Source organism: Daktulosphaira vitifoliae, unplaced genomic scaffold, assembly GCF_025091365.1.
Source record: "Daktulosphaira vitifoliae isolate Bord-2020 unplaced genomic scaffold, ASM2509136v1 Scaffold_1, whole genome shotgun sequence".
Taxonomy (NCBI): Eukaryota; Metazoa; Arthropoda; class Insecta; order Hemiptera; family Phylloxeridae; genus Daktulosphaira; species Daktulosphaira vitifoliae.
In genome coordinates this window covers 24,723,913-24,743,924 of record NW_026099572.1, presented here as the reverse complement: position 1 = coordinate 24,743,924, position 20,012 = coordinate 24,723,913, and the positions used below count along the sequence as shown (strand labels likewise).

The window sequence follows — 20,012 nt, the reverse complement described above, 5'->3', positions numbered from 1 at the left end:
TGATAGGAAAATATCTAAGGTATTTATAAAAAAAAATTATATTGATTCGTTCATTTTTGAAAAAGTAATGGCAGTTTTTAGTAAAAAAAATTTTAAAAATATCGAAAATTAGAGATTTTTAAATTTGTAATTTTTGGGGGAATTTCCCCCGTTTACTCCCCGTAAACGAGGGAATTTTTTTCAATTTTTGAAGGTAATATCTTCGACTAGATACGATTTGTGATCTTTTGACGTATCATTGAAAGAAATCGGTTCGGTGAGAGCTGAGAAAAAGTTGTAACAGACACAAAAAAAAAATAATAATAAACACATCTTAGTAAAACCAATACCTTCTCAGCTTGGCATCGAAGCTAAAAGATTATTTATTAAAAATAATTAATTATAATAATACGAGTTAAATTAATATAACTTCTGCAGAGGCATGTCATTAAAGGGGTCCATGGACGTTTTAAGCAAAAGTAATTATACGTGTTTAATTTCATATTCCAAAACCTTAAATAAACCTAAATAATAGTCAACTGTTCAACAAAGTATTTTATTAATTTTATGAAAAATGTTTAAATATGGTTACACTTGCAGAAGTAATGCAAGATCAGAACACAAAATCTCTTGATCAGTATAATGCACCTTCATTTAAATCGCCCACATCTTGGTATACTTCAGACACAATTAATGAGTACATTAAAATGATAGTAAAACGGTCAGAAGGTGAAGTTTATGCAGTTGTCACTGATTATATTGTAGCGTATCTTCGAGGAGGTTATCCAGCTTTAAGAAGATGGATAAAAAAAGATATTCACACANATATTGTAGCGTATCTTCAAGGAGGTTATCCAGCTTTAAGAAGATGGATAAAAAAAGATATTCACACAATAAAATTACTTTTTGCACCCATGAATGTATATGAGAGTCATTGGATATTGACAGTGTTTAATATACCTGAAAAGACTGTGACATCATATGATAATCTTAAGACGCAGTATTTCCGGAACATTTTCAAAAAAAAATGTTGAAAAAGTTAGTTTTTGTAAAAAAGGTTGCTATTTTAAATCCCCCCCCCATGAGCAGGTTAAGTTTTAGATTTTCAAAATAAATGATATCAAATCAAAGAAAAATATCTAAGATTTTAGTACAAAAAAAAAATTATGTTGATTTGTTTATTTTTGAAAAAGTTATGGATGTTTTAAGAAAAAAAAGTGAAAAAAATGACAAAATTTACTGATTTTTAAGTTTGTAATTTTTTTGGATATTTCCCCCATTTGCGGGAAACGAGGGAAAATTTTTCAATTTTTAAGGGTAATGTCTTCAACTATAAGATTTGTGATCTTTTGACGTATTGTTGAAAGAAATCTGTCCTGTGAGAGCTGAGAAAAAGTGGCAACAGACATAAAAAAAAAAAAAAACATATCATGATAAAATTAATACCTTCTCAGTTTCGCATCGAAGCTAAAATACTGAATAAGTAGACTTCAATATAATTTTAACTAGTAAAAGTATTTAATTTAGTAATAAATACATGTCAATTTGATTGATGCTTACATTCTCTGTAGTAAGTTTTTGTAGTGTATTGTCAACCTCATCACATCTTATTGATTTATCTATAATATCTATAAAACTTTCGCCATTTTGACCGATAATAATAATATGCGTTTATAATAATAATAATAATTATGAATTTACCGTATATTAGTGATTTTATGTACGCAATCAATTCTGTAGGATGAAGTGGTAAAAGTACCCGTTGGAGCGTCATCCGAAATTGTCGATGTCGGTCCGCTCGACGTGAGCAGTTTTTATTGCGTTGTATACATATTTTTTTTTTCGAGTAGATTGAAGTACTCGGGGCTCCCATCGAACCATACCCCGAATTTGTCGACGTTGGGCTGGACGACGTCAGTAAAATGATTAAATCGCTTTTAAATACGATGGAAACACCGTACGCCATATGCGCTATTTTAGTCGACGATTATTAACTAATTGCAATTGTATAAATATTATTCTTTGTGACATCTATGCGAACTAATTTGCGATGTGTTTGGAATACTCTCATTTATGATATGGCTGAGACTTATCTATAACGTCTATGCGTGTACTTTTCTGAATTATCTGAAGAAGTCACAATGTAACTTCACATGGAAATCGGTTTTGTTACATCGCACGCAAAAACTTCACAAGTCGGGTTATTAAGGATCGCCAGTACTTCTCAACAATTAACATAGTCACTAGAATGTAACATCCCACTCCTCGAAGTGATATCACTGCGACATCTCCGAGATAAATATTTGCACACAAGGGAGTACATACTTCGACGTTGGGGGGTCGTCGTCAGTGAGGACCTTTCACCCCTTATAACCACGACCGGTGGACGGTGTACTGGTGATTCCAATACCAGTAGCACACCAGCCACCACCACGCTGGAAGAGAAGCCGGAGACCCCGATGGAACTGGAGGACAACGGTCTGGTGCGGGAGATGGACTTGTTTCTCTCCTGTCCCACCTCCCCAGCACAGCCGGAACCCCCCACATCCAAAAACGCAATATGCGTGGGGACTAGATCCCTACCCTCTCACTTCTACACGCACTCCACGGAGCACTTCACCCCATCAAACACACAACGTAATTATTGCGTTATGCGACTTTAATATATTTGACTAAACACCGTACGTCATATGCGCTATTTTAGTCGACCTTTATAGTATAGTCCAATAAATGCCTAGAGTCGAATACCCACCGCAATAATACGTCCAGTCAGCCATCTTTGAGACACCGATCGTTTTTTTATCGTTTTTTTCATCGTCTGTCAACTTGATCGAACCATAACCGCAGTTACGATTTTTTGACATCTGCAGAGAAATTGCGCTTGTAAGTCAAATAATGCCGTCACAAAACCGTTGTTAAATTCAAGTTCCTCAGCGGCAGTTGTAATTTTACGCGAGCGTGTTTGTTTGGCAAAACTCGGGTGGTTTACGGTTCGAACGGGGAGCGCCTGAACGGTTTATTCGCCGGCGGTGTCAATCGCCGTAAGCGACGGGTAGGCCGTCTCGGCTGATATCCCCTCCCCCACTGTGTCCAAAATAATTTTGGGTACACCACTCGCGCTGTTATCGTATAACACAGGGACTTTTGTTTTCTCGGGCGTATGATTAATTTTTTTAAAGACCTTGAAGGCTGCATTGTGCCCCTCACTGTGGGTGGGGGTTGCAGTCAGGCACGTAGACATGAGTGGGCCTGACCCCCTTTAGATTTAATGTGACCCAGGGCCGGCCCCCCAAAATTTAAAATTCAATTATTTTTACGAATTATCAAAAACGTGCAAGGCCTTACATACATTGAAATTATTATTAATTTGTGATTACTATTGGGTGATACAGTTATTATTATGGCTATATTTTCATTTTTATATTCATAGGAAACGTTATTTGAAAAAGATAACGTTCTAGACGTAATAATAAATGGAATAGCATTTACTCGAAACGTGGTGTAGGTAAATTTTTTTTAACTCTGGTCCAACAAATGATAACAAACTACTAAGTATCTGCATTGATTAGAATCTAGTTGATTATAAAATTCGATAGAGTAATACTCTATGAACATTTTTTTTAATAATTCTTATTTTTAATCTGTTTCTTTTTTTGATCAAAAATCGTATCTAGTCGAAGACATTACCCTCAAAAATTGAAAAATTTTCCCTTGTTCCCGGTAAATGGGGGAAACCTCCAAAAAAATTAAAAATTTAAAAATCGCTAATTTTCGAAATTTTTTTAATTTTTTGTACTTAAAATTTCCATAACTTTTTTAAAAGTAACCAAATCAATATGATTTTTTTATATAAATGGATGATATCATTCCTCCCATTTGGTATATTTTTTTATATAAATCTGACCCTTTACCTGACCAATACCATCCGCGTGCCATACAGCTTACGTATAACGTTAGTCCCACCCGCTTGCCCACAAAACACAGCTATACTTAGTGCATGATACGTTTGCGTACTATATTGCTTTACATGTATATATATATATATATACTCTAATTACTATTAACATTTATATATTAACACGCTTTCTTCTAATTAAGAGATATAAAGTATTCATTCCGATTACGAGGGATGATTTCCGTATCGTCATTTTTCGTCACTATCTCCACGTTTTGGGAGTGAGTAATTTGCGCGCCTGCTGTTTTCCTTGGATGTGGTAGCCGTTTCTCTGACTCTCTCTCCGGAATCGAACTCTGACTTCCCGTTACCCGTAACAACCAAGATATTGATAATAACTACTATAATAACATGAAACTAAAAAGTAAAAAATAAATATAGTTTAAAAAATTAAAAAAACACGTTTTTAAAGCACATCGAACTAAAAAGTTAAAAATAATTTTTAAAATTAACTTAAAACAATAATACTAGTATGTTTCGTTCATTATTGTTTTAAGTTAATTTCAAAAATTATTTTTAACTTTTTAGTTCGATGTACTTTAAAAGCGTATTTTTTAGTTTTTTTAAACTGTATTCTTTAAAGCATTATTGTTCAATAAAGTAATTGTAAATATTTTATCAATAATTTTAGCTTCGATATGAAACTGTTTAATTATAATAAGCTTATTTAGTTATATTTTGAATTTAACAAAACATTTTTAAATTTTTTTTATGAAATAACTTGACGTTATTTCAGGAAAATGATTTGCAAAGACGAGTAAAATTTTTTAGCACACTGTGAGCGTTTAAAAATGTTATCGAAAACGGTCATTGCTGCCATCGATTTTCGATTTAAAACCTAAAGTTATTACCAAAATTACTTAGAGACATTCCAAAGATACCCTGAAAGTTTCGTTGAAATCTGTTGATTTGTTGAGATTTTTTTTTAAGTCCACGTGCGTAGTATTTAATAAGATATTATTTTGTTATGCGCATGTCAATTTTGTTTTAATTTTATATTGTTTTTACTTATAGCACGGCATTTAAATAATATTTTTAGTAATTATTAAGTTTTCTTTTGCCTACCTGTTGTTTTAAATAATAATTAGTAGGTATGTATGAAATATAATAATATGTAATACACCTAGTATTTTGTAGATATATTATTATAAGTAGGACTATTTTTCAGCAAAACTACTTTTGGAGTTATATTTTTTAACAAACGCGAATGGTGCCCGACTACGCTGGGTACTCTTACCGAAATCAGTGGCCTACCTGTAAAAACAGCCTGAAAGACCTAATACGCTGTAGGCGCGTGAGGCCCGAAAGGTACCAAGTCTCAGGTGGAGCCCAGCTAGGCAAAGCCTAATGTAAAACATTACTGTTATTTAGTTTTGACCTAACTAGGTCACTCATAAATATTCTATAATTAATAGATAGAGATATTTTGTTAAATAAAATATCACTTGGTAAATAGACTGCTTACATTAAAATTACATTATAGTAAAATAATTTAAATTAATTGAAAATATTATAATTGTTTTAATAATTAAGAGTTATTGGGTGAACAACTCTTAATAAACAAAAATAATTGTAATCTACAAAGATCTTTTGGAAACACCGACAATAAACAGTATTAATATCAATTTTCTTAATACGTTGTATTTTACGATAATGAAATATGTTTTTTTTATTTTTTAGGGAGTAAAGTGAATATAGAGAGAACCGTATTTTCATCACGTTAGTATATATAAAATAAAAATTATTATTTAATATGATGTGAGGAGATAGTTTATATATAATATCGTCTAGGGTAAGGCACCTATCTAGCTGTATGATGTCTAAAACGCAATGTATTGGTTCTTCAACAACATTTTGACGATTCCAAATGAGCTATGAACTATTTCCGTACAATTTGAACATTCATCACACCTGTATCATATACCAACACTATTTTTCAATAGATTTTCATGAGAATTTGAATTTTTACTTGTAAAAATTAGGTGACGGAGGCAACTCAACAATGGCGTAAGAAGATAAAAGACCTTCCGTAATGACTGAGCTTTTTACGCTCAGATGTTCAGTGACGATTAAAACATATTTAGATTAACCATTATATTTAAACTACATTGACATACTAGAGTATTGTTCCGTCGGGGGTATTCATAGGAAATATTTTTATCGCCTTCTTCAAAAGGAAAACAATTGTATTGTCACCATGTAATTATGTTTATTTGAAGGTATCTACCGCTTTCGTCCTTTTAATTATGTTTTTGTTAAAGTATTTTAAACACATTTTAATAAAAATTAGAAATAAATCTTAATAACTCTTAATAAGCGATCAATAAAAATTGTAATTTTTTTATTAAAATCATTATCATTATTATGATGATTATAATCGTTATCGAAGTAGTTTAAAATGTAAAATATTCGGTTTAAAATTGATATAGTATCGATTTTACAATAATCAGTTTGTTTTTTTTTTTTTTTTTTTGACTGTCCATAGTATTACTACGCTGTTACTGAACCGATTTTGATGATCACTATGCTAGTAACAACCCAAATTTAATCTATATGAACATTTCGGCTTTAAAAATTGAAAAAAAAATTCTTCATGTAAGTATTTATAATAGTCATGTCAAATATAGTCAATAAATCATAGATATCAATCTATAATATGCATGGATCTATATGCATTATTTTATTAATATTATTTCACGATGAAAACACCCAGCACAATAGGGCCACGGCACAGTGGGAACAAATATAAATGATATCTAACAGTGGTTAACAAAACTGTCATAATAAGCCTCCAATGCAAATCTATAAATAGTGAATAATTAAACAATTTCATTAGAATTAGTGTATTTTTGAAAGACTTATAGCAAAATGAAAAAAGTGACAATTTTTTACAGAAATTTCACTATTGTTGACTTTAAAGTCAAATGTCAGACCTTCTGGAATATTTTCAAATATCGAGTTGAAAAAAAAATTTATCTGCGTGGGGATGGTCTATTAAAAAGTCTTCCCGTATTTATGTTTTACATAGGATTTTCAAAAAAAGCATACTCTATTATTATTAATATACTCTATTACAATTTCATTTGAATAAGAGTTTAAAAAAAATTACACCAGTTTTAAAATGCAGAAAAATAATTTTAAAAATACCATTTTTTACGGTATTGTAATTTAAAGATATTTTTTTTAATTTTTAAAAATAAGGGGGTTTTACTAACTTTCAACACTGATAGCTTCAACTAGATTAAAATCCTATTATTATGGCGTATTGATCATTAAAATCAGGCCAGTGAGAGCTGAAAATATTCAAGTACAGACTGTAATGTTGCAGAATTTGACTAGTTCTTTTTAGTCAATTTTTATCAGTTAATGGTGTGTGCATTAGGTATTAAGTATGTCACCAATTATAAAATTAACTAATATACTAGTCAACCGATCCAATGGTCAGTACCCGGTTTTTTGTGACAGTTTGACCGCACACAGTGCATCCCTACATTTATGTAACTCCCCATGAACCAATTTAAAGTTGGCACCTTCACCACCCGGCGCTACGATCAGCGGGCACTATACGATGCCATGACTACTCGTTTTTTCTTTCTTCTCAGCTACACTACCGAGGTGAAAAGTCGTGTTTATTTTTATATTGTTTTCTATGGTGAAAACCACGTTTTCATGATCTGCATTTTTTTTGTCCTTCGTTGTTTTTTTTAATTTAATGTCGATCTGCCGTTTACTCGTTGGGTCAACCTGACTGTATTTTTTTGTCCTCCGTTTTTTATTAAAATAAAACGTTGAGATGATTGCGATGTGAGGTGCAACAATGGTCAGTGGTGGGCCGTCACTCAAGAACACAATCAACAACAAGTATAACATGAAACCCCTGTTCTACCTCATTATTAATGTTGTGTATAGAGCACCTCTTTTTCTTCCTTTTTTATTTTTTTCTTATGAATATATATATTTAAAATGATAAATATAAATTTCGAATAATTAAAAAAAATGTTATTATATTATACATGGCTTTTCTCTTTTTACTCTTCTCTCATTTTATTACTATATTTTTTTTTTTAATCAAAACCTAGTAGCTCCGTCAACAAGTACCATCTTGCTTAGCTCGGTTACTAAGTCACTGTTCAATGTTCCCCTGGACAGTGAGTAAATAGTAGTTTGGCTAAAACCTTACAAGGCATAAAAAGAACGCACATTATGGTAAAACATATACCTTCTTAACTTCGCATCCAAACTAAAAATATATTGAGAATAGCAAATCTATCAATTGAGGCACACTATATAGAGTGATTTTTTTATCATGCACACTCAATTACTTACAGAATAAATATAATTTAAACATTCTTTTTTGTTACACATTGTTCTTGAATTATTAACTCTTTAATACTTTTTAAGTTCATCCCTTATGCCTTGTAAGGGTGTCAAATTTGTTTTTTTAAATGGTACACACATATTTTGAATTTAATAAAATGTTTGTTTTTAATTTAATAGTAAATGGCATTTGAACTTTTAATATAACTTTATTAGTTTATTAGACATAAACATTTAAAGTTTCAAATTTTTGAGTTAATATATAATATATATTATGTATAATATACAAAGGATTACAAATACAGGTAGCTAATTGGTGTTGTATGACGTCGCTGTCACAGTCGCGGAATGTTTATTGTCAATTATGACTATCAATAGATATACTTTCTGTATTGCCAGGATTTATAAACTCACAACAATGTGCTATTTAACATTGATAATAAATTTTGTGTACTTGCGAATATAGATGTCATAAAAAACCAATAAAAAAACATATTATTTTATATTTGATAATTTTTAAAAAAGTTATGGTAGTTTTAAGGGAAAAAAAATGAAAAAAATAACAAAATTTACTGATTTTAAAAATTGTAATATTTTAAAGATTTCCCCCCATTTACGGGGAACTAGGAAATTTTTTTTATTGTTAAGGGTAATGTCTTCAACTAGATATGATTTGTGATCTTTTGGCGTATTGTTGAAAGAAATCGGTCATGCGAGATCTGTAGTGAAACAAAAAAGGAAAATAAAAATATTATTTGTTTATTTAAAAAGGGGGTTATTAATTGTTTTATTTTAGAGAATATTTTGAGAGTTACTTAAAAGAAATAAATTAAATAGAATATGACGGGATTTGGGTTCTTATATGATCCACCACTTTATTGTATTAATAATATTATTATTCGGGGTATGAGTACGAGGGTCTGTAAGAAAGATAGAAAATCATAGAAAATAAAATGATCATAATTTTATTAATATCGGATTTATTATAATTAATTGTCAATTTTTAAATAGCAATAATGCCAAGGTTTTGACGGTTATCGGTGATAGGTGGGATTGAGTCACCTCGTGTGTCTACTCAGAGTGGTAAAGTGGCTATACATATGAACCTCCAACCTAACTCCTGAAATAGACACGTATCAACGATATAACTCTGCCAAGTAACTCTGTACAAACATTATCGATTTATTAAATTTACTTGGTATATTTATTATTATTGATATTTATTTGATTTTCTTGTATGCCTACTTAATCTACGTACACATAAAATTTAATTTCTAAACCTTATATATTTTTGGTGAATTTATTAAATTCCTGCCTTGATATTTTCTGCGATACTCTTAAATGAATAGATGTTGTATTTTTTGCACAAATATAATTGCGAAGACGATGGATCACTTCTTGCATATATTTCGTTGTGTGGAATGATCGAGCGTAGTGTACTCACTACGCACGATATTATGAATATCTGACTGCATCTGTCTCAGAATGGTCTTTGTTTTTGGCTTTTTATATTATATTTGATCGTGGTTCAAAGGCAAGAAGTGATCACCGACGCCACTATTATTTCTTTATTAATCGTAATTTATTAGATGTTATTTATTACATTTTCATCAATAATGATCTACATATGATAAAATACTATCATACCTTATATAATAATTTAGACATAGTTTATTACCCTTCATCTTGTGTGCTACCATTACATATTGTTTATTCTTTCCTGTTTGTTTTATATAATTAATATATCCTTTTTTCTACGAAATTTCACTAGTATATTTAAACATTTAAAAGGTACGTATATATATATATATATATTATTTTTATTGTTATACATTTCATTTATGTATGATTGATTGATTAAAGTTTTAAATAATACATTATAACATTAATGATGTACTATGTATATCATTACAGATCTGAAAAAAAGTGGCAACAAACAAAAAAAAAAACACATCATAGTAAAATTAATTCTATCTCTACTTCACATCGAAGCTAAAATAATTAAAACAAGAAACACTCAAGTAAAAGTATATTTATAGATCTTTACATATAAATAATGTAATACATTTCATTTTAAGAGTTTTATGATATCTGAAAAAAAAATAATTTATGTTAATTACTATCATAAATATTTCTTTTAGGATTGTATAAAAACATCCACAATTCAATTATGAGAAAATTGCCGTTAAATTTTTACAATTTAACAAATTTGCATCGAACCATTTTAAAGATATGATGTAAATTATTGTCAGATACCACCTATACTTGTTTTCATTGTTCTTTGATTTTTTCTATTAATAAATATGATTTACCTGTATGCCAATGGAAATAAATTTCATCAATAGTCATAATATGACTAATAATAAAATATAATAAATGTAATAGTTTTAGCTCAATAAACACTTTCATTAAATAAGAATTTTTAATAATGGTTGTTGAGACAGCTTACAATTTTTAATTTATAACCTTAACACATAACAATAAATAAGCCACAGAAAAATTAATTTACGTAGTTATAAGTTTAATGTTCTATTATAAAAAAAAATAGCAAGAAATGTAAATTAAGTAAAATTAAAACTATATTAAAAATATTATTAATTTAAAAAACAAAAAAATATTAAAAATATTAAACTCAATAATGTAATACATTTCATTTTAAGAGTTTTATGATATCTGAAAAAAATAATTTTTGTTAATTATTATCATAAATATTTCTTTTAGGATTGTATAAAAACATTTAAGATACACAACGTTTTTATAAAAGTGAAATAATGTTGATTTTTAACGCGATAATCATTAACTGGTATCACCATTTTTTATACTCTATTTCAGGTTCTACTTATTTTTAAAATATAAGTTCCGGGTCTAATTAATGAGGTCTTTATCTTAAGATTTATGATTAATAGAACCTTAATTATCAAAATAAAATTTATTTTGTAATATATTTATATATATTTTCGTCTTATATATGATATATATTAAGATGTACTTTGGAAGAAAAAAAAAATCTTATACATATCACACCTAGACAAAATTTTGAGAACGTTTCTACTATTTATTAGGATTAAAAATATTCTTCAGGGAGAATTGAAAATATAATGTAGCCCTCATAACAATACAATGTCCTCATTTTTGAGAGTAAAAGTATAACGGAAATAATTAAAAAAGTATGTTTTTTTTTTTTTTGAAAGGGATGGTTTTGAGGTATTAGAGTTTCAAGATTTAGTATTTGTGAAAAGCGCAGTAATATTTAGCGATGCTCTTTTTTGACCATAACGGACAAATAAGAACTCTTCTACGTTGCGCATTCCTTTTACATAAAAACTATAATAACTAAAAATAATAATAAGAAGAAACTGGTTATTGACTATTCAAAATTTTATTCGGACTATACTCCATTTAATAGTAAAAGAATATTAATAGTTTCCTGTTTAACTTTTGAAAGTTACTCCTAAAATCTACCCTTAGGAATAATTTTTTTTTAAATAGATTTTACATTATTTATGGTTTATAAAAATAGAAAAGATTTTAATTTATGCATTCTTATAAAAAAAACATTATTTAATAAAAAAAATGGGGGTACTATGATTAATAAATCACATTGTATAAACAATGTAATTTTTTTTTTTTTAAGGAACGAAAATTTGCAAAACGATGAAATCAAAAAAGCTGTATAAATTCATTTGATTTAATTTCGGCTCTTATTAATGAAAACGAAAGTTCATACTTTTACATAACTCTTCTGGAAGAAATGTATGAAATGTATATTGAAAATTCATTGATTTTTATAATGATATATTTAAAAACTTTATACATTGTTTTGAGTGAATCAAATGTAAAGTGAGATTTAGACATGTTTCTTGAAATATATTTATATATTTAATTGTCTAACTTCTATTTTAGTTGTTAGTCTATAACATTAATATTATTCACAATTTAAAAAATTACCTTGGCATTTAAGTAAGTGATCGGGTGTCCTATCCAATTTATATAGAGTTTTCGCTAGTATTTCTTCATCTAATTTATGTAGCTTAAAAATAAAACTTGCTACCCCCATAGGAATATATCCGTATTTATTTGTTTTACTTCGCAATTCATCAGCTAATCCATTCAAAAGTTCATTAATAATATCACGGTATAATACCATTGCTTCGTCTATTGTCATTGCAATATTATCTAATCGTATATAAATTAAACATGTATTACTATAATTAAATGATTTTCTTGATTGTTCATTTTATACAGTTGGTAAGGTATTAGTTTTAAAATTTAATATTATTTACATTTACACTACATCTGTTCGGTCGTGTCAAAGAGAGTTCGGTTGTCAACGCAATGAGCGCGACCTGTCCTAACCAGTTTTGTTTTGGTAGTGTATGTGATGGCTCTCCTACTCGTATTGTCGTATGCTCCGGATTAGTGTAGCTGCATTATTATTATACATTTCATTATTATGATTCTGTTGTGTTGTTTTGACTTCTAGTAAGTTGTGTCGCAGTTGATGTCGACTTGCTTATTTTGGTTTTTATGTGTTAAATTCACTTTATGTACGTTGGTTTATACGAATTAATGCACTAAACGGTGCGTATTAATATTCCGGTATTCAGCGAAAGAAGTATATATTTTACAGTTGGTTGCGTCGGGATCGGTTGTAATAATTGACACAGTGAAACACTTTTCATGTTGTTACGAGAAAGCGCAAGGTCAAATTATACTTTATGTTATTGTCTAAATATTAATTGTGAAGAATATTTTATGTTGTTATATTTTATTATTTGTTCAAGTGTAAATTACTAACCATAGATTTAAGGTATAAATTATTGTTGTTATTGTATTTGATAATATAAATTACAGCCCACAAAACTTTATTTTTATTTAATTTTAAAGAAACCGATAGAGACGCGATTTAACTGCGCGAAAGGTCGTCCGAGTATTTGGCGTCGTACAACATCTTTAACTATTATTTAGATAATGATTCAATAAAAAGTCAAATAATAGATCAAAATTTAATTTTGTTGTGCTTTATGAGATAAGTTTTATCATCTCGATCTATTTTAGCTTCGATGCGAAGCTGAGAAGGTATTAATTTTACTATGATGTGTTTTTTTTTCTTTGTGTCTGTATACGCTCAATCTCAGCTCTCGCTGGACCAATAATAATGAAAAATATGTCAAAAGATCACAAATCGTATCTAGTCGAAGACATTACCCTCAAATTAAAAAAAACTCCCTCGTTCCCCGTAAACGGCAGAAATCCTCCAAAAAATTACAAATTTAAAAATCACTAATTTTCTAAATTTTTTAAAATTTTTTTTACTTAAAATTGTCAACTTTTTTAAAAATAACCGAATGATTATATATTTTTTTTTATAGAAACCTTAGGTATTTACCTATCGTTTTATATTTTTTTGTGAACATTTGACCCTTAACCAGCCCACAGGAAGGGTTTCAAATGGTAACTTTTTCACAAAAAAATGAACTTTTGAAAATGTTTACTTTTATATATATCTTAAATTAAAGCTTATGTAATATACTTTATTTTGAAAAAAAAATTGACCTCTGGACTTGTCTTCGTGGTGAAAACGGACATCAAAGTTAAAGAAAAACGTACGATTTCCGTGAAAAAATTCTCAATATTATATTGCTATAACATTAATTTCCATAATTGTTCTTATTAGCACTATATCGTCAGCGAACAATATGCACCATGACATCACTCCTTGTATTTCTCTAGTACTTCGTCCATCATTATAGTAAGGGCTTAAAGCAAAATATTGGTGCATTCCTACTCATATCCTAAAACCTTCTATTACACCTTCCACACTTTATACCCTGGTATAATCATTACAGGGTATCATACATATCCTCTATTATATTAATGTACCTTTTCTCATTAATTCCCATTTTGAAACCTTTCTCGGTATCCTATTGTACGCTTTCTACAAATTTATAATTTCCATACACAACATTTTCTTCTTTTCCCTATATATTTCTATTAGCTGTCTCACACAAAATAATGGCTCCATTGTTGAATGTTATCTTATTTTACTAATTATTGACACAATTTTTTTCTAGATAATTTTTTATGTTTTTGTTATTATACTACTATCAGTCAAAAAAAGATGATTATTTTTCAATCATAAATTTTTAATAAATAATTGTTGAGTTTGATTTAATATTACATTATTAATTAAATATTTTATTCATTTTTTTTTTAATATACATTCTCCCGTAATTATCTGCAAAAGAATATTCTTACCCTTACCGAGAATCTTCTTTCGTTATATCACTACACTCGTATCAATAATTTAGATAGTGATGAGACTTCACAGATAACATCAAAAATATATATGCTTTGAAAAAGCATGTATAAGACCAAATGATTTTGTTTTCACTATTGACTTTATTTAGTCTACAAATGATAAGGTTAAAAATAATTTTTGTGTCAAATGGCAACGAGTTGAGTTCGTCCGTTAACTACAAATTTACAAGTACTGTTTGAGTAGCGTGTTTATTAAAGCACAAAACTATTAACCACTAAGAAACCAATTTTGTCAACAACAGTATAAAAAAGGCTATATAATCTATGTATTATTCAATGGTCAGTAGGGAATAGTCAGCTAATTATTGTTGTATATCTATTTAAGTTTGTTGTCGTGTACGTTGAATTAATTATATGAGAAAAGCCAGATAGTCGTCGCTATCCAATAAATGAATACTATGTTCGTAAGACATAATAAAAACAAATCAATAATAAACGAAAATTAAATTATACTTACTCCTACTCCATTTTGCTTCTCTAAAAGAGCCTTCAGTGATATCTATTCCATGTATTATTATATAAACACAAACAAAATCCTTGAAATAAATAAATTCATCACCATTTTGACGTACTGATAATAATTTATTTCTCACTCGAGGCTCAAAAATATTTAAGACAGTTACATGATCGTTTTCCTAAAAATATAATCTATTAGATTTGATGCAAAGTTGAGAAGATATTGGTTTTACTATGAATTTTGTCCTCGTTCTCCGTAAATGGGAAAACCTCCAAAAAAATTACAAATTTAAAAATTGCTAATTTTCGAAATTTTAAAATTTTTTTTTACTTAAAATTGCCATAACTTTTTCAAAAATAATTAAATCAATATAAATTTTTTTTATATAGATGCATGATATTATTACCTATTATTTGATATATTTTTTTTATAAATTTGACCCTTTACCTGCCCACAGAGGGGATTTAAAATGACAACTTTTTTACAAAAAATTTATTTTTTCAACTTAACATTTAAAAGTGTTACGGAAAGTCTGACACTTTTATATATATATCTTAAATTAAAGCTAATAAATTGCACTTAATTATGGAAAAAAAAAATTCGGACTTTATTTTGTTTTCATGGTGAAAATGGCTACCGAATGCTATTCTTGTGTGAAAATTCTCGATTTTATTTTTTCATTTTTAACTTTATAATACTATAACTTATTGATAAGTGTATGGGACTACACAATTTTTTTATGAGAAATAATATTTTTTAATAATCTCTTTTTTATTTGACATACTTTATATTAATCAAGATATTAATTAAGGAACTAGCAGATCATGTAGCATTTGGAATAATCCATCAATTTTTTAAAACTATACACTATATAAAGATTTGCATCGAAGCGTTTTTTATGATAGTGATATTAAAATACTTGAACCAACTATGCCACGTCACCACTGTGCCATGACTCCTCTGTGCTGGTTTTTTTAGTTTTATTTGAATTTGTTGATGTAAATGAGTCAAATGTTTCGCTTCTTGCATCTGTTTATAAAGGTAGTTTATATAAAATAACTTGAGTTTTGTATTATACTTTAGAAGTATGAAAATATTATCAGAAATAATATATCTTTAATTTACTGAAAAAACAATTTCTTTTTTTACTTTAAAAAAGTATAAAAAAATAAATACTATATAGTATTATTCTTGTATTTTTTAGAAAACATCATATTTTTATATTTCGTAGTTAAATTTTTAATTTTATAAATATTTAAATATTTACATGTTTGATATCGTATAATAAATACATGAAAATTCTATTTTTTACACAAACTTTAAAATATTAAAGAAAAATATACTACTCAACATTAGTAAGATATATTTTTAATAATAATAGTACTTTATAATCGCCCATAAGGATAAATAGAGTGTATAAAATTATAATAATAATTAGTCATGACGAATTAATACATAAATAAAAATAAAAATTAGTACAGAAAAAAAATATTTAAAAATTGAATAAAACTTTTTAATATTTATAAATTAATATAGAAATTATTAAAATTCAAAACATAATAATAGAAGTTTAGATTCGCTATTATAATTAAAATCTAAATTAACCTTAATACAAGCTCGTTACATATAGTCCATTTAAACCATAAGACGATAAATGTGAAACGATTCGTGAAATATAACTGGAGATTTAGAAAAAAATAAAGGAACATGCAACTAATTTAAAAAGTTCTGGACAATCTACTATATTATATAAAAGTTTATAAACAATGAATAAATAATTATATTCGCGTCTATTACATTATGATTGAAGCTGTAAAACACATTGAAGATCATGGAATAACGAATGAATTTTAAATTTTTGACAGAGACCACTTAAAATGCTATATTAAATCGTGTTCAGGTAATTAATGAGTCGAAACTAGTAGAATGGTTTCATATTCCAAACTAGATCTTATAAGAGAGTAATGTAAAACTTTTAAGCAATTGATATCTTAGAAATTCCAACATTGTCTTCTAATAAAGCATACTTTTATTATGTATATAATTATTGTGATTGTTGAAGAATAGATTGGCTAATAGATAACACCTAGACCTTTAATTTAAATATATAAATACACTAGTATTTGTTAAGAATTTTCCAGATATTCCTGTGTTTTTTTTATTAACACTTTATATTCACTTTATATTCGAAATGCACAGAAATAATACTTTTAAAATCCATATACAATTAACTTTTTTCTAGTTAAAGTTTTATAATTTTAAGTTAAACCAAAAAAATATATACTTGAAAGTTCAGAACTTTTTTTAAAAATTACACTACACTCGACTTTAAAGATTCAAAAAATCGGTTAAACTTGATGAAACAGTTTTAAATTTTACATAACTCTCATTAAACATCATTAAATAAATTCAAAAAAATTAAAAAAAAAATAAATTTAATTTTTTTTATAATTATTTCTCTGTATTATTGCTTAATTGCTAATTATTAATTAACTCAAAAACTAAGTATGATAAAAATTTAAAACCCGATTCAGAAACAAGAACTGTTTTTAAATCGAACACAGTCGCAGAATCACTACTTCAGAACCCGGAAGATAAGCTACCAGAGATGCAAACACCCGGAGAATATGAAATAGCGTGCTCTTGTGGTAAATCGTACATGGGACAAACAGGAAGAACTATTGAAACAAAAATAAAAGAACACGAAAAAGATGTGGATTACCAAAGACAGAAAAATCCGCAGTAGACGAACATGCTAAAAACAAAGGACATAACATCCAATTTGATAAAATAAAAATACTAAACAAAGAAACTCATTTTGGCAAACGAATGTACAAAGAGGCAATAGAAATCGATAAATGTCCAGAGAATTTGAACAGAGAAGATGGATGGAAAATAAGCAAAACTTGGTTAGCCATCATACACCAGACAAAAAGAATATCAACTAACAACACTGAAAACAGTTCAATACAAGAAAAAGTTACTATCAACGTAATCTATTATTATTACGACGTTTAAGTTCTGTCAATAATTAATAAATAAATAAAGTTTTTTTCATTTTTCTATAATTTTAGCTTCGATGCGAAGCTGAGAAGGTATTGGTTTTACTAAGATGTGTTTTTTTTTTTTTTTTTTTTTTTTTTTGTGTCTGTTACCACTTTTTCTCAGCTCTCACCGAACGGATTTCTTTCAACGATACGTCAAAAGATCACAAATTGTATCTAGTCGAAGACATTACCCTTAAAAATTGAAAAAATTCCCTCGTTCCCCGTAAATGGGGGAAATATCCAAAAAAATTACAAATTTAAAAATCGTTAATTTTCAAAATTTTTTCACTTCTTTTTCTTAAAACTTCCATAACTTTTTCAAAAATGAACATATCAATATAATTTTTTTTTATATCAACGCATAATATTATTACCTTTCATTTGGTATATTTTTTTCATAAATTTAACCCTTAACCTGCCCACAAGGGGGGATTTAAAATGACAACTTTTTCACAAAAAATTAATTTTTTTAACTTAAATTTTGAAAATGTTCCGGAAGGTCTGACACTTTTATATATATCTTAAATTAAAGCTAATGTAATATGCTTTATCATGAAAAAAAAAATTTCGAACTTTATCTTATCTTCATGGTGAAAATGGCTACCGAATGCTATTTTTGTGTGAAAATTTTCGATTTTGTATTTTAGATTTTTAACTTTATTATGCTATAACTTTTTGAAAAATGTATGGATCAATACAATTTTTTCATTAGAAGTAGTATTTATATACATCTTTCATTCGACATACTGTTTTTTTAAATCCGACCATTTCCCTACACACGAGGGGGGTTCAAATCTAAAAAATGCATATAGAAAGTAGAACTTTTTCAACTTAAATTTTGAAAGTGTTCCGGAAAGTCTGACACTTTTATATATATCTTAAAATGAAGCTAATGTAATATGCTTTATCATGAAAAAAAAAAATTTCGGACTTTATCTTATCTTCACGGTAAAAATGGCTACTGAATGCTATTTTTGTGTGAAAATTTTCGATTTTGTATTTTCGATTTTTAACTTTATTATGCTATAACTTTTTGAAAAATGTATGGATCAATACAATTTTTTCATTAGAAGTAGTATTTATATACATCTTTCATTCGACATACTGTTTTTTTAAATCCGACCATTTCCCTACACACGAGGGGGGTTCAAATCTAAAAAATGCATATAGAAAGTAGAACTTTTTCAACTTAAATTTTGAAAGTGTTCCGGAAAGTCTGACACTTTTATATATATCTTAAAATGAAGCTAATGTAATATGCTTTATCATGAAAAAAAAAAATTTCGGACTTTATCTTATCTTCACGGTAAAAATGGCTACTGAATGCTATTATTGTACGAAAATTCTCGATTTTATTTTTTACATTTTTAACCTTATAATGCTATAACTTATTGAAAAGTGAATTGATCAATATAATTTTTTTATGGGAAATTCTATTTTTTAATAATCCCTTTTTCATTCGACATACTTTATCTTAATCAGGATATTAATAAGAAACTAGCAGTTTATGAAGCTTTTGGAATAATCCACCAATTTTTTAAAATTAAACACTATCTAAAGATTTGCATCGAAGCGTTGTTTTTTGATAGTGATTTTAATCACTGTCAGATATTATTATACTTGATCCAACTATGCCACGTCACCACTGTGCCGCGACCCCACTGTGCTGGTTTTTTTTATCTTTTATTGTTAGTGTTATAATTTTTAACAAATTAAAAATAAAATTCTAGTAAGTTACCGGCATTTTACTTGAAGTAACTTTAGTATTTGATGGTCCACAGCTATTCGGAAAGCATAAAGTTGATATAATGCAACTTGCAAAGAGTAATATTTTAAATTGATAAATCATATTTTAATATTATCCGTTTTAAATTTAATGAATTTTAAATAGGTAAACAGTTATTAATTGAATATAATATTTATATAAATGAAAATT

At 27.8% G+C, this 20,012-nt stretch overlaps 1 protein-coding gene and 1 long non-coding RNA gene across 4 annotated transcripts in view; one reads left to right on the top strand and one right to left on the bottom strand.

Annotated features, from left to right (window-relative positions):
• The window catches only part of LOC126896943 (uncharacterized), a 26,582-nt gene extending 16,314 nt beyond the window's left edge, over positions 1–10,268 (top strand). The window contains exons 3-6 of one of the 2 annotated variants that reach the window (XR_007701989.1): positions 5,615–5,653; positions 5,726–6,153; positions 6,420–6,529; positions 10,166–10,268. This is a non-coding gene — a long non-coding RNA (uncharacterized LOC126896943). Of the gene's footprint in view, positions 1–5,614; positions 6,154–6,419; positions 6,530–10,165 lie in introns of both variants that reach the window. The other variant, XR_007701988.1, reaches the window with a different exon arrangement.
• Positions 9,582–20,012, bottom strand: LOC126896895 (uncharacterized). Of its 2 annotated transcripts, none has more exons than XM_050670064.1 (4): positions 19,815–20,012; positions 15,030–15,207; positions 12,200–12,427; positions 9,582–10,342 (listed from the first exon to the last, which is right to left on the bottom strand). In XM_050670064.1, exons 1-4 carry the CDS (start codon positions 19,923–19,925, stop codon positions 10,320–10,322), a joined length of 540 nt encoding a protein of 179 aa, XP_050526021.1. In that variant the 5' UTR covers positions 19,926–20,012; the 3' UTR covers positions 9,582–10,319. The 2 variants fall into 2 exon arrangements, with proteins under 2 accessions (XP_050526021.1, XP_050526011.1); XM_050670054.1 differs by lacking the exon at positions 9,582–10,342 and adding an exon at positions 10,369–10,924 and having other exon boundaries at positions 19,815–20,011.